At 35.9% G+C, this 15,763-nt stretch overlaps 1 protein-coding gene across 4 annotated transcripts in view; it reads left to right on the forward strand.

Moving 5' to 3' along the window:
- The window catches only part of LOC117410630 (ADP-ribose glycohydrolase MACROD2-like), a 759,575-nt gene that overhangs the window by 157,051 nt on the left and 586,761 nt on the right, over window positions 1–15,763 (forward strand). For all 4 annotated transcript variants that reach the window (XM_034017313.3, XM_034017312.3, XM_034017315.3 and 1 more), the window contains exon 4: window positions 5,508–5,537. In XM_034017313.3, the coding sequence (XP_033873204.2) occupies window positions 5,508–5,537 (30 nt within the window). The remainder of the gene's footprint in view (window positions 1–5,507; window positions 5,538–15,763) is intronic.

Raw genomic sequence — 15,763 nt, forward strand, 5'->3', positions numbered from 1 at the left:
TTTTTAACCTGAAATTTAGTCCTACAGCCCCAATATGTTGATTAGCTTCCACAATAAGCCACGTAATGCAGTCATCTCATTACATTATTTTAACCATTTGAATTGGTCATCCCATTATTACAAAGTACATATTAGCAGATTAATAAACAGAACGCTGTAGATGGCTACTGACATTTATTTTTCCCTTACATCCCGGTGAATATGTAGAACAGGATTTAAAAAGGACTTTTTTTCAATATTTCAGAGAAGTGAATATGTTATTTATAGTTTTAATTTACAAGAACACTTTTTTTTTTTTTTCGTCGTTGCCAATTATTTTTTATTATTTTCTCCCAATTTAGAATGGCCAATTATTTTTTAGGCTCAGCTCACCGCTACCACCCCTGCGCTGACTCGGGAGGGCGAAGACAAACACACGCTGTCCTCCAAAGTGTGTGTCGTCAGCCGACCGCTTTTTTTCACACTGCGGACTCGCCATGCAGCCACCCAAGAGCTACAGCTTCTGAGGACAATGCAGCTCTCGGGCAGCTTACAGGCAAGCCCGCAGGCCCCTGGCCAGACTAGAGGGGTCGCTGATGCGCGGTGAGCCGAGGACACCCTGGCCGACCTAACCCTCCCTCCCCCCAGGTGACGCTCGGCCAATTGTGCGCCGCACCCTGCGAGCTCCCGTCCACGGTCGGCTGTGGAATAGCCTGGACTCGAACTGGCGGCGTCCAGGCTATAGTGTGCATCCTGCACTCCACGCAGAATGCCTTTACTGGATGCGCCACTCGGGAGCCCCCCACAAGTATTTTCTTGATTTCTGGATCTGTTTGTGACCCCTGACATACATACATACATACATACATACATACATACATACATACACACATATATATAATTTCGTCAACAAAGGAGAAGATATTGTTTTGTTTTTTTAATAGATTTCCTGTTTCTGGCACCGATCTCTTAACAGTATAGAAATGAAAACCATTTATTGGAATCTGGGCATTTGATAGATTCTGTAATATATGTAAGCTGTGTTAATTTATTATTTATTTGTTTTGTTTTTAGTGGTTTTGTAAAAAAGAAAAAAGGTTATTCGTAAGAAGCCCATAAGTTAGGGTTTCCCAACCCTGGTCCTGGAGACCCCATGTGTCTTCTGGTTTTCATTTCGACTGTAATTTCAACAATTATTTAACTAGACCCTTAATTGAACTGATCATTTGCTTAATTAGACCCAGTTGCAGATTTCAAGTTAAGTATAACATTTTATAAGTAACTTGAACTTTGCAACTTTTTAGGAGCCGATAACAATTAAAAAGGTCTAATTGGGGTCTCCCGAGTGGCGCATCCGGTAAAGGCAACTCTTGTGCCAGTGCTCGGTATGAATTTATTAATTCTGCAACTTTATTATACGTTTTGAATTCTAACGCTGCGGCTTTCAAAACAAGTTATACCCATCAGTGTGCAGCACACCAGGTGGATATTGCTGTGTGTGATCTCTCAAAGAAATGCTATTTGAGTTTGTTGGTGCATCTATTTGTTCTAAAACAGCAAGTCTCTCTGTAAGCTTTTTCTTTAAACGCATCAATTTCTAGAATGGCAATAAATTCCCCTTGTAATTCAGGAGTGTTTTCTAATTAGCCAGAATGTTATGGGTTGATTCCTTAATTATTATTTTGATCAGTTTAGCTGGAGTGGCTACACGGACATCTGGAGGATTAGGAGTGAATTGCAGGTTAAGTCATGAAAAACGTAGGGCCCTAGTTATGAATAATGTATTTTATAATATTCTTATGCTGTTGCCAAAAATAATAAATGCATTAGTTATTATTTTTAATCATAGTCTTCTTAAAAGCATAAATAGCAACATGTGTATAGATTGTATATAATCCCTTATAACAACAGATCCCTAAACCCAAGTATTACTGAAAGAAATCAACATAAGAAAAGGCCTGTGTAAATTCTTCAAATGCTAATAAGAGGAAATAAAATTGATTTTAAAACCTTGGTTAACACTCTCATCTTTCAGTTTGAGAAAATGTTAATCTCTTGAGTCCCTGCAAGAAAGGAGTTGGCTGAACATAAAGGAGTATTTCTTTCGTCTCATATCTTGAGACCAACCCTCCACCAGATGCGTAGGGTATTATTTGTATTCAATTTAGTACAATCTTTAAAGAAACACAGTGTCCAATACCAAGAGAAGCTTTTTAATAAACAACTCCAAAGTTAACAATTTTGGTCGCAGAGTTACTTGGAATACAGAGTGTACTGTAAGTGCTCACTGTGCATGTTTGATTGTTACTGCAACACCTGTACTGGTAAGCCTCAAAGCACAGTGGAAAGGTTGGTTCATGTGATGAACAGATTTATAGTTGTGGATGTGAATCCTTGGGTTGCCTGAAATTGTACTGTGCCCCTTAGGTGGCTAAAGTTTTTTTTTTTTTTTTTTTTTTTCCTTTGAAAAGATAAAAACAGAAACTCAATCCTTTTTTTTCTTTTCTTTCTTTTTTTGCCTTAATGCCCCCCTTGATATCTTGTCTTGATAAAGGGCTACATCTTGCTTCACTGCTCTGTAGGTAACAGATTTTTGTAACGAACAAGCAGCTCTGTAAGAGACAAAAGATAAAAAGAAATAGAAGTCACATGTACAACAAAGAAAAAAAAAACATGTTATTCTCTTCACAGCAGACACGTTTCCTTAAATTTCTGCTGAGAGAAGATTCACAAACCGTACTGTTTCATTGTTAGCTGTTGTGGTCATGCAGACAGCAGAGACACTGTGAGGGGGCCAGGAATTATTGATGTAAAAGTTTAGAAAAACACAGGAACAGAAGAGAAATAATACCATAAAGAGCTTTTCTGTTAAGATTGTACAAGTGAATATAAACAGTAAATGCCTTGTCAGGATCTACATACATAGACTAGAACACTATAAAGACCACAATCTGTCGGTCCTTTTCTGATATTTCCGTGTGTTGTTGTTGTTGTTGTTGTTGTTGTTGTTGTTGTTGTTGTTGTTGTTGTTGTTGTTGTTGTTGTTGTTGTTGTTGTTGTTGTTGTTGTTGTTGTTGTTGTTGTTGTTGTTGTTGTTGTTGTTGTTGTTGTTGTTGTTGTTGTTGTTGTTGTTGTTGTTGTTGTTGTTGTTGTTGTTGTTGTTGTTGTTGTTGTTGTTGTTGTTGTTGTTGTTGTTGTTGTTGTTGTTGTTATTTCTTAGCAGATGCCCTTATCCAGGGCAACTTACAGTCGTAAACAAAAAGGCCAGTTCTTTATTAAGACCATTTTACTCAGTCCCTCTGGGGTTTGTAATATAGGGATTGTACTGTACTTTAGTTTTTAATCTTAAGTAGGTAGGTTTAGGTTTGAAAACTAAAATGGGCACATTAAGTGCTTCACAAACTTTTTGTAATGTCAAGCAATTAAACTTTGCAGTTGTATTTCTTCAGGAAAGGGATGACATTCAAATGAAGTCAGGACACTTAATAAAAATGACGGTCAACAATTTGTTAATTTGTCCTTTTGATCTCTCTCTCTCTCTCTCACACACACACAGAATTAAGTCTTATCACATTATTTGGATGTTGATGATTTCACTCAGCAAAAACAATAATAATAGAATCACTATATTGAAACAGTTTTGTAGGCAGCAATTTCTGTCAGACTTGAAGATATTAAGATTATTTGTTGAGTTTTAAACAAGACAATTTACTCTATAGTGACAATTGCAGTAAAGTGTAAGTTTCATAATGTAATACTCCTTTACATACTTTACTGTCCTTAAAGGTTTTCTTCATAACATCATCATCTGAATAGTGTGTGTTTTGTATAAATTGCACACTTTTCTGTCATCAACTGGTGGTTTTCAGGTCATTACTCTTTTTTGGTAAACATACCAACTTGCCTGTCTGAATTTTTAATATTCAAAATATACATGCATACACAGGGGTGTTTTGTCAACCCAAACAATTCGCTTAAATTCAAAGGCTCGAATTCTGAATTCCAGCTAAAGTTTTGCAGGTTTTTCTTCTGTATCAATTTTGGCGTATGTGGGAGCCTAATAAAAACTGAAATTCTTGGGCGTGTTGATACAAATGAGTTGGTTATCAGAGAGCCGGTGTAATGTGTGGGTGTGTGTGGGGAATATTGGGTTGGCAGGGAGGGGGTTAAATTCCTTCCTCCCTGGGAATGTGGCTGGGGCCATAATGGAATAACTGATGATTTAATTAGGCTCCAGCCACAGGTGTATAAAAAGAGGAAAATCTGTTTGGGGTTGGTGAGTGGGGTTGTTTCGTCTCTTTATTTTGGCCACTGTGCTTATTTGTTTGTATCTGTGTTTTGTTTGTTGTGTTTGTGTAATTAAAGGTGCGCAATAACGCTTGAAGTGCAGCTTTTTGTGTCTTGAGTCTCTCTACCTGACGGAAACAAGCCTTGCCAGTGACACGACCCTTTCACAGTTGGGTAGTCTATGACGGATGTATGAAAGTACCAAGGCATGAGTTAATACATTTGACAGACACTATTGGATAGCACATTATACTGGAAAATGTTTTCCAACCCCCTATGTAGAAATATTTCACTAAAATATTCACTAGTTATTTGTAATGTGTCTGTGAGAATGGAAATGTTGTTGACCTGGCACTGCATTAAAACACACAAACCACATTTACTGTTACATTTTAAATGATTGATCTCATTTAAATACCTTTTGATCTTCCTCTACAGAGTGATAGTATTTTGCTGTTAATTAAGGGGTTGCCTGCAAAGTATACTTGTGTAATGTTTTTTAATTTTTGCTAAAATATTAGCACTCATTTTGGTTCATATAATTAAGCTCCCTCTGTGGGTTAAACAAAATATTGACGTGGCAGGGGAGATACCCTTGTGCCTGAGACCTGTAAACAATACAGCAATTTTAGTAATTTGAAGGAATGGTAAAACAAACGGATATAATTGTCTACATTTTTCAATAAATAAAAGCCCCTCCAGGGAATCTTAAAATGTTAAACCATTAGAGCCAGCTGTAAGAAGGAACATGTTACGTAGGTAAATAAATAAATAAAGTAGAATAAAATAGCTTGTGTATAGCAGGATTTAAGCATCCAGTCTTCTCATCCAAATTAGGCAGTGCAAACTATTGAGTTCAGTGTCTATTTTAAAGTAAAAAAAAAAAAAAAGAGGATTTTTTCATTACGTTGTGATACAGTATGTGTCACCACAGTATACATTTTGGTAGGGGAAGATACTACAGTGGAAGCTTGTGCTTCTGAGGAATACGTTTTGATGTTTGTGATAACTGATTATCATTTGGCATCCCAGGGAATCCTAGGTGTCCAAAACAAACAAACGGTGTACCTGGGGTTGATTAACTGAACAATGTCAGTAAAGGATTACCATTGTTTTCCATGGTTTTCAAGCGAGAGCACAAGAGACTTTAATTAACTGACAGATACATTTGTGTAGGGCTATAATATAAAATAAACAACTACATTAGTGCTTACTTGTTTTTTCTTCTTGTTTTTATACAGCAAATGCAAGTCTCCTGGGTGGTGGAGGAGGTGAGTCAATATCTGTCTTTTATACTGTTTTTCTGTGTGGTATTTTTAAAATATGTTACTCTGAACATACATACACAGTGTGTGCGTGAACATGTTATATAGGCACATAACAAATATTCCACATAAATATTTGAGTAAAAACAGCAAACGGCATTGGTAATCTCATTAACTACCAGTTATTTTCATAAAACATGTATTGTCAATAAGCTGGTATACTGACATATGTTTCAATCAGTAAGCAAGTGTGTGTTTTGGCACTTTATGGAAATAAAGTTGGGTGTTACTATCCTGTACAAAATGGGTGATTAAAACAGATAAGAATCATCATACATATCATGTTCCACTGACACTGCCCAAAAAATTACTAAGTTTGGAGAACTTGGCTTGTCCAGTTCATTTTAGAATGATAATCTATGCACAACCCCAGAGGCTAACAACTGAATAACAAGCAGACTGCCACCTACATTTCACCATCAAAACACAAATAATGTCTTCAAATTCTTGGATTTTATTGACAGCGGAGAGGCCTATAAGATTTATAGCAAGTTGTTTTTCAGAAAAAAAGGCTATTTTCAAATGTTTTGGACACAGTGAGGAGAGACGATCCTTCGTAATTCCCCCCTTCATGGTGCCTTTCCTTTTAACCTTTCATTTGGAGCAAAAGCATCTGGTCTCATGTGCCTTTTACAGGAGGTCCCTGGTTTGCAACAACATCATCAGGTGGATTAACTTTATTTGCACATTTAGTGGGAATGTTTTCCCAAATTCTCGGGGTAACATGATAGCACAAGGTTGTCAATAATGAAATGCCAAACACAACCTTAAATCCAACTGGATGTTCTCATGTATACAGAATCTGACTTGGGTCTTACTTTCTTTCCTCTGTCTTAACTATGAACCTTTGCATAATTTTAGATTTTATCAATTTGTCAGCTTTATGCCAATCCTTGAACTGCTTACCTTATCATGTTCTGATTTTCATGCTTTTCAGTGATGTGCCTGTGTTTTTGAAGGTTGATAACAAACAAAAATGTCTGCTGTTTTGAAACGGACATCACACTACTAAACAACTTATTAAGAGTATTCAAATGTACTGAATTTTACGAACATTGAGGCATTATAGAAAATAAAACACATTTGATTCAAATAGGAAAACCCAGAAACCAGGTCAATTGTTGTACTCTTTAAGAACCTAAACTTGCTAGACCATAACCAGCCTTGTACCTGTTTGTGGTGATAGCACTATCCATTTCTAATCACAAGAACCTCAAGATCTTGTGATTTAGGTTCTGAAGACTTAGCAAAGCATCAGATCAGATAAGAAGAACCTTAACCTTAAGTCTGCAGAACCTAAACTACCCATTGTGGAGACTATGATCTTGACTTTTATCTTTGAAAGCTACATCATATGATCCCTTTGGACTGTAAAGAGTGGTAACTGTTTGAGTTCAAATATCATCTCTTTAGTAAAATAGAGTAGGGTCCAGGATTTACACTTCTTTTTTTTGGTTTTTTTGTTAAACACACAAAAAAAAAACTAACAGATTTTTGGTGGATGACTAAAATTAATTTTGATGTGGCCACCCATATTCATGACTGTCCACATAGTCATCACTGGGTCAGCTGTTACCTCTGTACCATCAGAACCAAAATCCAGAGTCGCCATCTGTTGGCACCAGCTTACATTCATAATAATATGTTCATGTAGTGTTTTTTTTTTTACTAACAAGTTAACATCCAGGTATATCAAATTATGATCACCTGCTCTTACCAGCTAAGGTTTTGGGTTATTGAGTAATTTACTCGCCAATTTAGACACTACGTGAGAAATATATTTTGGGTGAGTAAAATGCAACATTACCTTTAAGTTATGATTTACTTTCAATAAACACTGTACGTACTTTAATGCTAACTTCTGGGGTATGCATTAACTACAACCTTACATTTGAAGTGTAATGTTACTTTGAGCTACTGTACATAAACTTGGTCTTACAATAAAAACTCCCCTTTCCTTATTTACCACCTAAAAAAAAAAATCAACAGTGTCTCATTTAGTCCTGCCTTAATAATAATATTAATAATGTAATTGTCTGGAAAGTTGCTACTCTCGATGTAGTTAGCTACTGCATTCGCAGAGTCTCCTCCCACTACTTTATTATTTTTTGTTCATTTATATGTTTATTTAACCAGGAGATTTACCCATTGAGACCGATGCCTCATTTACAAGGGGGCTTGGAAAACAATAAAAAAGACAAGTACAAACAACAAAATAAAAACATGTGTGGTTCAGACTTAATCCGCAACATACTGAATAAACAGAACATCTCTATTTGTTAATGTGGACCAAGGAAAAGCATTGTCAGGAGGTTATAAGCAATTCCCTAATACAATATTTATAACTAGAGAAAGAACTATTATCAAATTCCGTCTTCATACTATGATGGAAACAATTCCAGGTCTTTGGGAGTTGACATGCAAAAGAGAATTCTCCCAAATGTGTTTGAACCCTGGGAACAGCCACATTAACAGAATCCTGAGAGCGTAAACTATAACCAATGCATCCTTTCTACCAGAGCACTCAAATAAGAAGGTACCAAGCTTTTAAAAACCATAAATACAAAACAATACCAATGAAAAAGCCTCTGATTTCTAAGTGACAGCCAGCCTAGTTTTATATACGTATGACAATGATGTGCCAAAGAGGAGCACTAGAACAAATCCGAAGCAAGAATTATGTAGGTCTGCGCTTCTACCAGATGAGTTGCCTCTCTTGCAGCAATCTTTAATTCCCTAACACATTTTTCAGATCTAAAATAACTGTTATAATGTACAGTACAGATAGATAGCTCCAGCTGTGGCCAAAAGTTTTGCATCACCTAAAATTTTAGGATTGAGACATTATTTAAAAAAAAAAAAACAAAAAACTATATGAACATTAATTTAGATATTTTATTTAACACCATATAATCAAAGAAACTACAAAATGATATTGCAAAAGTCTACCGGAAGCCAAAATAGTGGTACTGTATTTTTTGTTAGATTTCGAAATGTCACATTTCTTTTTTCTTTATGGAAAACTACAAAGTGGTATGTAATTCAATATGTTAATGTAATATTATTCAGCAGGTTTCATTTGACTTTATGAAGCAAAATTAGCTCATTTAAGACTTTTGTCCATAGTTGTACTACATTGTAATAAAAATGGTTGGATGTGTTTTGTTACTTGTTTAGGGTCTAGGAAGAGTGGGAGTATTTTATTTGTGGTGTCCCTGACAGACCAAAAGGATACAGTGCAACATTCTGGGTTCCTGATTTATCAGAGCTATTCCCGTTTACATCCTCAAGTTAGATACTGTACCTGCTCTTAATTGAGGAAACTAGGATGTAAATCCAGTGAGGCAGACTGGACCATGTCTTTGATTTATCTACAAAGCACTTAGATATTATCTGTTTATTTATTAATAATTGTGGTTTTATTAGGTGTAGATGACTTGTAGGAATGTTTGGCAAATAATTGACTGGGTAGACACATGTATTTGTCAGTATGCATTAAAGTCTTTCAATAGCTGTACATTTATTTTACATGAAAACCTACACCGATAGACAACAAACTACAGTTTAATAAGAGTCACACATGCACAGTACTCATCCTGCCAAAAGTAAGGAGGCTTGCTGTTTATAAAAACAAGCAGGAATATTGTACTCTGTAGTGTGGCACCTTGACCTGGGACATGAATCCATGCTAAGAGATATTTATACCATGTCTTACTCTTACAAACACATTAGTTTAATCAGACCTCTTATGTAAAATATTGCAAGACAACACTCAACTTGAATTGAGCCCATTTCAACTCAAACAGCTTTGACCTCAACTTTTGGAAGTTTAATCATAAATGTGGGCTCAGCTGAAACACTGCATTTCTTCATTAACTACAGTACATTTTCTAAGTAGTTTTCTCATCTCTGCAAGCGCCCTTTCCTGTCCAATTCGACCTTTGAGATCCAATGTAAAAAAAACAAACAAAAAAAACTCATTACACTTCTGATATAATCTTGTTCTATGATGTCAGTGTTCTTCCAGAGTTGGGATAGGTAGATTGGGGCATTTCTGGAACCTGGTTTGGGTATCATGTATTTCTAGAAAGTATGAAGGCAGTTCACTAGCCTGGTGTTGCATATCCAGTTGCTGTGAACAGGACACCTCTATACGGACTTCCTCCACTTCCTGTCCCAGCCTCCCTCTGGGGTGCCAGGTTTCACCTCATACACTGGAGGTGGAGCTTATTTTGACCACATAAGACAGTGTTTAATTAGAACTGTTCAAATTCACAGGTACCTATTTATGGGAATTTACAATTCCACCTCCACAGACACTCTCTGGTATATAAACCAGGTCATAAACCACACTTTACAATGTCTGGAAGAGGGACTTTTAAGGATATTAAAGCATCAGGGACTTTTATAACAGTCTCACTAACTGTTGCTTCCTTTTGTGTGCTGCATATTGTTGCTAATTTCTTTTTACACAGAATTGTGAATGTTTGTTTGTAATTTTTTTTTTAACTGTAGTTCCTGGGTCATTAATCGGCAGGGGAAATGTTACCAAAGTCGTGTCTCTCTCTAACACATGTACTGTGTGACATTCAGAAGACTAAACAGTGGCCTTCTTCGTAAGCATAAGATGTTTTTAGGGAAATGACTTTGGAAGAAATCCCTGGCTGATTAATGACCCAGAGAGTGGATAAAAATCTCAAAACAAGAAAAATGAATATATGCAGAAAAAAAAAACTGTGCTCCTGTAGTAGTGAATGACAAGGTGCCAGAAGTAGTTAACTAAACTGTACTCAAACATTTTTGGGTGAACACCGGCAATCACATCTCTGTTTTAGTCCAATTGTTTTTTCTTTGTCAGTTATATTTCTAACCTGTCCATGCAAAGTACAGCTCAGTCAACCAGTAGAAAGTGCTGTGTTATAAGGCCTGTACTTAAATAAATAAATTAGATTTTAATTCATATATTTTTGTGTGTGTGTGTGTATATATATATATATATATATATATATATATATATATATATATATATATATATATATATATATATATATATACGTGACCACCTTTATTTAGCAACCACCTGGTCTAAGTGACCACTTTAAATTCCTCCCAATGATAATTGTGCTTTTATTTAACTGTATTAAGCGACCACCTACCACAATTCTTTTACCCAGCAACGGACTCAAACCTGTATTAAGCACCCTTACATGGGACTATTGTTCTAAAAAAAAATATATGATTTTAAATGGTATGTCCTAAATTCAAAGGAATACGGTAACCATTTTAGCGGTCTTTTATCCGTAATCAATAAAACACCGGCGCTCTCTTGTAAAGGAAGAGAGAAAATGTGGAGAAACAAAAGGCCCTCCCTAGAGGACAGAATTAAAGTTATTAAACTTGTAAAGACAGTAAGTGCCAGAAAAACTGCTGAAGAATTCAGCACTAGAAAGACGCAGATACAGTATTATAGGGCTTGAAGTTTTATGTTTTTATGTTTTGAGTCGATTCAATATCTTAATTAAACTGTTAATTACTAAACAAAGCTGATTCTTTTTACCTTGATGTCCTGATTGACTTGCTGCTTCTGTTTCACCTTCTTCATTCAAACACAAGAGCAAGCATTTAATCACTTCCCCCAGATGCTACTTTAACTTGCATCTCATTCTCGCACTTGCCTGGAACTAGGTAGCTTCCAATCTGTCCGTTTTCGTGTTGTGTTGTTCATTCCCGCTAATGTAACAGAATGTTCTTGTAATTAGGATGTAGCGGCTTACGACTTTAAAGGCAAACCGTTAAAAGGAAATTAAACACTGAAAAATTCAAGCCATACTTATAAGCGTATGAAAACAAAAGATCTTATGCTTATGCTGGCATTGGCAAAGACACAGGCATTGAAATTTGCCAAGGATTTAAAACATTTTGTGTGACCTGAGACAGGCAAGCATTCATTACTTTCACAAAATAATTTGTTTTGTAAATACATTATCTAAATGAATGTTATTAAATTACATACTTCCTTTTCTTCATATTACATCTTCTGGAGTTTACAGTGTATGTAAGACATACATAATTACAGGAAAGCTTGTCAGAGCAGAGATAAATAGAAAATTCATAAGTTATGGGCCCTCTTAAGAGACCACCTGTGTTAAGAGGCCACTATTGGACTGTCCCTTGAGTGGTCTCTTAATACAGGTGTGTACATATGTGTGTGTGTGTGTGTGTGTATATGTATATGTATATATATATATATATATATATATATATATATATATATATATATATATATATATATATATATATATATATATATATTTTGTAACCCGGCCGGCACTCACGGTCGTTCGTTTGCCCTTATAATACAGACCCAGGACACAGAAATTGATTTTTTTTTAAGCGCGAAAGCGCTATTTTTAATAAACAATAACAAAGACAAAACAAACACCTAGTTCTAATAAGCACTAACTAAACACTTATGCAGGTCCCTGACTAGCTCGCAGGACGGCTAAGCCGTTTACCTGGCATAAAACAAAACGCAGTTTTGACAGTGCACGCACTTTCCTTTTGACTGCTCGGAAACAGAGCACGTCTTCTGTCTCCTTCTACTCAGCAGTCCAGAGCAGTTTAGCTGCCTCTCTTAAATACCCTGCACCTGGTTTTAATTTAACAATAGCTACCAGGTGCAGGGTATAATTAATAATAAAACAATTAACAAAATTCAACAATTAAACAAAATGTGCATACGCACATGTTTTCTGCAAGGAGGATATTAACCACCTCCCTGCTGTGTTACAATATATATAGGCTGAGAAGTTAAGGATGAAATGAAGAGATTTATTTTTCTAAACCTACTTAATATTTTTATCATTATCTCATCATCTTTCTCTGAGAAGAGGAATAAAACATTACTTGGGGGAGCCATCACCATAAATGAAGAGAGAAAGCATGTAAATTATGACAACTTATTGACATTGACAAGGAGCGGTGCTGGCCTCAGAACCGTGGCCTTTAGCAAACCAGCAAGAACTGTCAAATATTTTGTTTTTTTCTGTCAGCGGCACTCTGATACTATCAAGGTGATGGAGGAAAGAAAGAAATCTCTGCTATAGAAGCCTGTCAGTTTTTATAAGTGAGCACACAGCTTCCTATTTCCATATTACTTTTCTCTAGAATTGCTTAGAGACTTAAGGCCCAGGAGATGTGAAAATGTAAGATTAAATCTGTAACGCTGTGATGGAAGCATTGTGTAGTATTTTTTGCTAGCCTCATGAGTGAAGAAAGAGTGGAACACTGTCAGGTTACTGGTGCTTTTTTTAACACATATAGAAAGAGAGAGAGAGGGCGAGAGAGAGAGCTGTACCAGTTACAGTCAGTATGCAAATATAACATTGCTGAAGAGTAGACAACTTTCCATTGCCTTAGTTGTGGTCAAAACAGCAGGGCCCATGTTGACCTTGTTTTATAACCCCCTCCTTGAGCTTTTTCATTGACACCATGGCTGTTTAACTACACATGTAGATATATTTTAAAGGGTGTCTGTGTATTGGAGGCTGTGACGTCATTTTTGAAACAGAGTGCAAGAACTAGTGTGTAAAAGTGAATTGAATCAGTTTAACCTGTTTCATAAAGATTGACACACATTACTTCTAATTGCACTGAGAAATGATGTCCTGCCAACAAATTAGGAACAGTTTGTCTGAGGCAACACTGTGTATCATCATTAAAATACACAAATGTATTGTCTTGGAATTAATTTTGACTATAATGTAATTTACTCAATATTATTTATTTTTGGTAGATATTTTTTTTATTTAATATTTCCTGCACTTCATGTAATATCTTCAAAATACATATACAACAATGCCTACTGCTATTACATTTATATTAGTACAGTAATCCGTCGCATATTCGACTGCGGTGGGACCAGAGTAAGGATGGATATTTAAAAGTCAGATGAATGAATCCTGTTTTAAATACCATTATACACAGCTGTAACAGTTACTATATTAACCCACTTATTGTTTTGAGATTCAGCTTGATCATGGCGGATAAACAGTTAGGGCTGATATGTGACGAGCGGATACGTGACGGATCAATGTATGTGTTAAGTTTTCTAAATAAAGAGACTGTTGCCAATGAATCACAGTATTCCAATGTATAGTACAGTAGAATAGATAACATTATAGATTTATATGGTAGTTTTGTAGTATATCTGTTTGTTTTTCACGGTCTTACACCCAACAAAAGTGATGCAGTCAGTCGATGATCTATACAGAATACAAGGAGACTTTAGTCAAAATGGGCCATTGGTGTCTGAATACTAAGATGCTGCTCAAGGTATGTGACATTTTTCAAACAAGGTCGAATTGAAGTCTAGCTCACAAGGGTCAGCCTGTAACAGCAGCCTAACACACGACACTCCACTTGCCTGTTGAAACTGTGCATAATGTTAGACAATTCTGTCCTTCCATTGGCAGCAGTAACTTTTACTGCTTTGTGGAGCAAAGTTGTACTGGACGTAATACTTTCCCACTTGTTAAAAGGTAGCTTCTATTTGCATTGGGTTAAGACATGCAATTATTTTACTGCACCTTAGTGTGTTCTTAAATAAACTAAACTGTCTTATCCTAATAAAAAAAAAAAAAAACTGTTTTTTAATGTATTTTTTAGAGTGACATGCATTGTGAAATCTGAAATCAACAGCAGGCTTATTTGACTTGTGAATGTCTCTTTTCAGTGTTTGTGTTCTGTACACTTGAGCTTTGAAAATTGTAAGTGAAGTCAGCAGTTGGCACGTCAGCATTGTACCAACAAGTTCCTAGGTTTGTTGCAGCTGTTAAATGTCTTATTTACTAAACTGGCAGCCAACTATTTCGGTAATACCTTTTGGGTAATTTGGGTTTCCATATAGTTTTCCTTTAGGTAGAGAAATTCTCCATCCAAATTCAAATTACCTAATTAATATTCAAATACGGAGTGTATTTTTAAATGTTTATGTCTGCGGTCCAATTTGGCCTGGCAAGACTACTGATATCATGCAGCTTTCGTAATCTGGGTTTACACAAGCAGCCTGCCTCATTTGGTCACCAGTAAAAAAAAAAAACAATACAAAAGCAAGGGAAGCAAAACAAACTCAGACATAGTTATACAATGTAGATTACACAAATACCCCCCCCCCCCCCCCCCCAAAAAAAATCTTTTTTTAACAACATTCCATAAGAAAGCGCAGTGTACTGTCCATGTATTATTTGCTAAACATGTTTTGACTGCATATTAATTTATTGTAAACCTATTATACACATACATATATAATACAGTAATCCATCGCACATACAACTGCGGTGGGACTAGAGTAAGGGTGGATATGTAAAAAGTGAATCCTGTTTTAAATACCATTATACAGAGCTGTAACAATGACTATATTCACACAATTATTGTTTTGATTCAGCTTTTATTAGGGAGCTCCCCTAAATCCCTTGTTTAGAAAGATCCAGTAGCCGTCTGCTGTGGGGATGCGTGGATTCGCTGCTGAGTGACAGACAGAAGATTGAGACGGAGGTTGAAGTTGATACGCCCCGTAGGCGAACAGGATTTATTTACATATCAACACACTGAACAGCTCACGTGACACTACCAGCAATGGCAGCGTGTGGAGCAGATACAACACATTGTACGAAACCTTTGGTAGGATCTACAGTCTCTGAACTAATCTTCTCTGTTCAGTAATAAAGTAACGTTGCTGAAGAGGTTGATCATCGCGGATATGTGACGGGCGGATATGCGACGGATTACTGTATATACAAGTTTTCCTACAGAACCATAGCTTCAGCCATTCTGATCCATACAGTAGTCTGTAAACGGAACTAAAATACAGCACTTTAGGTTAATGATATAAAAGTTACCCAGTCAAAATGTTTAGTATAGTACATTTTCAAAATACTGGTAGTAAATGTACAATAGGCTATGCTACTCAGCCACAGTTCCCACTACCTATATTATAATAATAATAATAATAATAATAATAATAATAATAATAATAATAATTAATAATAATAAGTACGTCAATCTGAATTCCGCAGGCGCTTGTCAGAAGAATGTTGTTGTGTTTTATATATATTTACCGGTAGTTTACCGGTAGTCCATACGAGTTCGACAAATGCTAAAACAAATCTTAC

This window comes from Acipenser ruthenus, chromosome 6 (assembly GCF_902713425.1).
Source record: "Acipenser ruthenus chromosome 6, fAciRut3.2 maternal haplotype, whole genome shotgun sequence".
Classification (NCBI taxonomy): domain Eukaryota; kingdom Metazoa; phylum Chordata; class Actinopteri; order Acipenseriformes; family Acipenseridae; genus Acipenser; species Acipenser ruthenus.